Source organism: Rhinichthys klamathensis, unplaced genomic scaffold, assembly GCF_029890125.1.
Source record: "Rhinichthys klamathensis goyatoka isolate OS25496 unplaced genomic scaffold, OSU_Roscu_1.1 h1tg000082l_1, whole genome shotgun sequence".
Taxonomy (NCBI): Eukaryota; Metazoa; Chordata; class Actinopteri; order Cypriniformes; family Leuciscidae; genus Rhinichthys; species Rhinichthys klamathensis.
Genome location: NW_026606624.1, coordinates 3,373,003 through 3,377,457, shown reverse-complemented (window position 1 = coordinate 3,377,457; position 4,455 = coordinate 3,373,003). Strand labels below are relative to the sequence as shown.

At 35.3% G+C, this 4,455-nt stretch overlaps 1 protein-coding gene across 1 annotated transcript; it reads left to right on the top strand.

Annotated features, from left to right (window-relative positions):
- Positions 1–3,585, top strand: timm17a (translocase of inner mitochondrial membrane 17 homolog A (yeast)). The gene is made up of 6 exons (XM_056251529.1): positions 1–114; positions 995–1,094; positions 1,214–1,277; positions 2,191–2,319; positions 2,500–2,610; positions 2,719–3,585. Exons 1-6 carry the CDS (start codon positions 89–91, stop codon positions 2,787–2,789), a joined length of 501 nt encoding a protein of 166 aa, XP_056107504.1. The 5' UTR covers positions 1–88; the 3' UTR covers positions 2,790–3,585.
- The last annotated feature ends 870 nt before the right edge of the window (positions 3,586–4,455 follow it).

Below are 4,455 nucleotides of genomic sequence, written 5' to 3'. Positions count from 1 at the left end.
GACAGCGAAGGACCACGCGAATAACCTTACGTCACTCACTGCAACAGCACGTGTGTTGTTACGTCAGTGGGAAGAGGAAAAGAACAAAATGGAGGAGTACGCGAGGGAGCCTTGGTGAGCCGACAGTTCAAACAACTTTTTTCTTTCATACATTTCGAACATTTATATTTGTTATTATAACAGTTAAAATATTCTTTATTATTTATACGGTCTGATTAACTGTCAGGCTGTTTGACGCTCGAAATGTTGTGATATGGTCTTTTTACTGGATGTTAGTTAACACGATGTCCTTCTTGCTGTCAGTCCCGCACATGACCTTGTTCTGCCGGTGATCGGTTGATTTTGTTTCTACATATATATATATATATATATATATATATATATATATATTGTTTAAATGTTTAATCTATTAAACTACTACACATAATATATAGGCTATTATTTCTATTAACATACGGTTAGTAGGATCTGTTAGATAACTTAGCTAGCAATACGACGTGAAAGCATACTAACGTTATAGAAATGTGTCATATTTATATAACATAACTTAACTTACCCGTTTTCTGTTTTGTTTATTGGGCGACATTATGGATACTTCATCGAGTAGGATTTCCACTAACGAAAGTGGTTAACACTTTATTTTGCAGTGTCCTTGTTACACATTTTACATGTACGTTACTTACCAAAGTAATGACATTAAATTATGCATAATTACAAGCATCTAACCATAAACCAAACTTTAACCCTAATTATACAGTAATTACATGTTATTAATTAATATTACTCCGTACTTATTTGTATCAATACTCTAATAAGGGCACCTTATTAGAGTATTGATAAAATAAAGTGTAACCCAAAAGTGCATTCAAATAATTTGAGACCATTTTTAAAAATATGTTTACCAGAGTTAACCTTTTTGCAAGGGTTGTTAGTAGCAGAGATGATCTTTATGCACTAATAGTGTTCTCAAAATCATACTGTTGTTGTTTCTCAGCCCCTGGAGGATAGTGGACGACTGTGGGGGTGCCTTCACCATGGGGGCAATCGGTGGAGGGATTTTTCAGGCCGTCAAAGGCTTTAGAAACTCTCCCTCAGTGAGTAATTCTCTGTGCTGATGATAAAACAGTGTTGTTTTACTTAAAGTTAAGGGCCTGTAGTACTTTTGGGCCCAATGTTAAGATGTCATTGGTGTTTTTGTTTTTCATCTTTTTAGGGAATGAATCACAGAATGAGGGGTAGCTTGACAGCCATAAAGACCAGAGCTCCACAACTAGGAGGTAATGTTTAAGGGTTCAAAGGTTATTTGTCACATGTTATCCGAGTGAGACGCTATAGTTCAAAAGTTTGGGGTTAAGATTTTTTTTTAATGGAGTGTCTTATGCTCGGCAAGGCTGCATTTATTTGATCAGAAATATTAATTAAATATTAATATTGTGAAATGTTATTTTTTATTTGAATACATTTTGAACATTTTCAGCAGCCATTACATCTCATGATCCTTCAGAAATCATTCTAATAGCTGATTCAAAAATGATTTTTTAAGTTTGTTCAAATTAAAGGGTTTGTTCAAATTAAATTATTTTGGGACGCAAAGATATTTTTAATAAAGTCATTTCTGTACTCCTTTGACAGTTATGCAACTACTTTGACGCTTAAAAAAGTTAATAAAGAGATCGTAAAACTAATTCATATGAATTTATTGGTTTAGTCCTAATTTTCTGAAGAGACTCAATCGCTTTATATGATGAATAGATTACATTTAGGCTTTTTCACATATAAACATTGATCAGCGAACATAAACAGAAGCTCAACCGAACTTTCTTGATGCGTGACAACAAACCTCATTGGTTCTTGCGTAAGCTTAAACGTGCTGTGTAACACCAGAATGAACAGAACATCACAACTGATGTGTGAGTTGATGAATGTTTATATGTGATTAAAAGCCTCAATTTAAATCTGCTCATCATATAAAGCGATCGTGTCTCTTCAGAAAATTTGGACTAAGCCACTCAATTCATATGGATTAGTTTTATAATCTCTTTATGAACTTTTTGAAACTTCCAAGTGGTAGTTGCGTACCAGTCAATGGAGGGACAGCAATCGTGTGTGATGTAGACAATGTAATTGGCTAATGATTCATGTATTTACTTTGAAAGATATTACAAAATACAAATGTTTGTTCATCATTAGGAAGCTTTGCGGTGTGGGGTGGCCTCTTCTCCATGATTGATTGTGGGCTGGTGAAGGTGAGGGGAAAAGAAGACCCCTGGAACTCAATCACAAGTGGAGCCATGACAGGAGCCATTTTAGCTGCAAGAAGTAAGTCAAATCTCAAACTAATGTAGATAATGATGTGGTCACATTTATGCAAGTTCTAATTCCTTTCCAGTTTATAAATATTTCAAGTGCATTCTCTTAATATTCTTCTTTTTATATTTATAACTTTAAAAAGATGACTTGTGTTTATTTGTGTGATAATAATTTCTTGACTCATCACAGATGGACCAGTGGCCATGTTTGGCTCTGCTGCAATGGGAGGTATACTGCTTGCATTAATAGAAGGTGCAGGAATTCTGCTCACAAGGTTCGCCTCAGCACAATTCCCAACTGGTAAGTGTGGCATGTCATCCTTTGAGACTGAATAAAACTGTTTTTAAATGCAAAAATTAAAAAGTAATATATAAATTCAAATCAACCAACATAATCTTTTCTCCACAGGCCCACAGTTTGCAGAAGAGCCTGCTCCCATGCCTGCTTCGTCATTCGGAGACTATAGACAGTACCAATGAAAAGCCCTTTAAAACCCAAGGCCTTTTCTTATTCCATGAACTCAACTGAGACACTGAAGTTACAGTGAGGACCTCATTCATCAACAGAGCATGCCATCAACCACGAATGACAGTGACAAAAAGAATATAAAGGGCAAACACTATTGTCCCTGTTATTGTGTATGCCTTTTGCTATTCTCAGCCTTGTCATTGGCCTCTGGGTCACCCTATTTAAGTCGTACGGAAATCAAACTCAGACCTGTTTTTCCATCCATATTTTCTGTGGTTTTGTTTTCTGTGACCTCATTTTGTCCCTGACATAGCTGAAAATGTTTGATGAAACTATAGGTATAGGTGTCATGCTAGGTTTTTCATGTTGAGCCCTAATCAATTTGTGTGTGTGTGTGTGTTGTGTGTGTGTGTGCGCGTGTGCGTGCGCGCATGCGAGGATCAGAGAGTTTAATACATGCCCGTGTATTGATTGTTTGCCTTAATGTAAACTTTTCATGGGCTTCGACAATATCATAGTGGGTATTTTTATTGACTGGTTTATGACAAACCTTCTCTTGCAAAACTTGTTCCTTCACAGTTTACTATTTGATGTAGCTATTTATTTTCTAGTACAACTTCCTAATTTCAAGATGTTATATTGTATTGTACTTTAAAGATTTCTCTACAGTGAATATTAGTTTTGTTCAAATGCAGCAGAGAAAAAGGTGATGGATGGACAGAGTTGTCTCTTCTGGTGGATATATTAACAAATTTGGGCTGAGGAACATAGTAAATAAACTAGTTATTACACTGTGTGAAAAGCACATAGATATTAAGTGTATAATTTACCATATTATTTTAATAAGGTAATTGCTTGTCTAAAATTAGTCTTCCATTTCAAAGTTCATCCATTGAGTAAAGTAATAAAATAAAGAATTTGGTAATATTGGCCACTAGAGGGAAGTACAGACTCATAGCAAGTGTCAAGTTGAAATGAATGTCTCCAAATAAGCCGGGGATGTGGGATACATTAGTCAAATACATTGGTAGAAATGTAATTTTCCTTGAGGTTTTGAAAAGAAAAGAAAAAAATAACAATTGAATCTAAATTGCAAAAGCAACTTTCTGACGTCAGGTTAATATTTCAATGACGTTTTTGGCGTGTTCAGACACTTGACATAAAAAAACATTCAAATAGCCCTTTTGTTTCAGCCATTTGTGACCTGTAAATTGCTATAATCTAGATGGTTCTAGAGAGAAAAATGTTTCAGTGTAGTAGGGAGTAAATCAATGTAGAAAAATGTGAATCATAAAAATTTTGGGATAATTTTATATTTATATGCTAAAAGTTAATTTTGCCGTTTTTTAGAAGAACACATTCGAATCAAATACAGATATGGTATTAGTATATTAAATATGCACCGGTCGTTGTTCATTGGACATTGGCAATCATTTTTGTCCCGTGTGGAGGTTGCTCACTGCGAAACAAATGGTTGGAGCTTACGTCTCGCTCCCCCTCGCTATACGTCCAGCGAGGGGCGAATATAGGTAGATTATCTAACCCTACCATAGCCGAACCCTACCCACAACTCTACCCCTCCACCTATTATGTCTATAGAGGAGGAGCTGGACGTGACAGCGCTCGTGATTTATAAGTATTCTCATTTATAAAATTAATATTTTGCATAGTAAAAGT

Excerpts from the sequence above, each read along its gene's own strand:
- timm17a (XM_056251529.1), top strand. The coding sequence starts at position 89 with ATGGAGGAGTACGCGAGGGAGCCTTG. Across the intron at positions 115-994 it reads GAGTACGCGAGGGAGCCTTG|CCCCTGGAGGATAGTGGACG; the intron begins GTGAGCCGACAG and ends GTTGTTTCTCAG. Across the intron at positions 1,095-1,213 it reads GCTTTAGAAACTCTCCCTCA|GGAATGAATCACAGAATGAG; the intron begins GTGAGTAATTCT and ends TCATCTTTTTAG.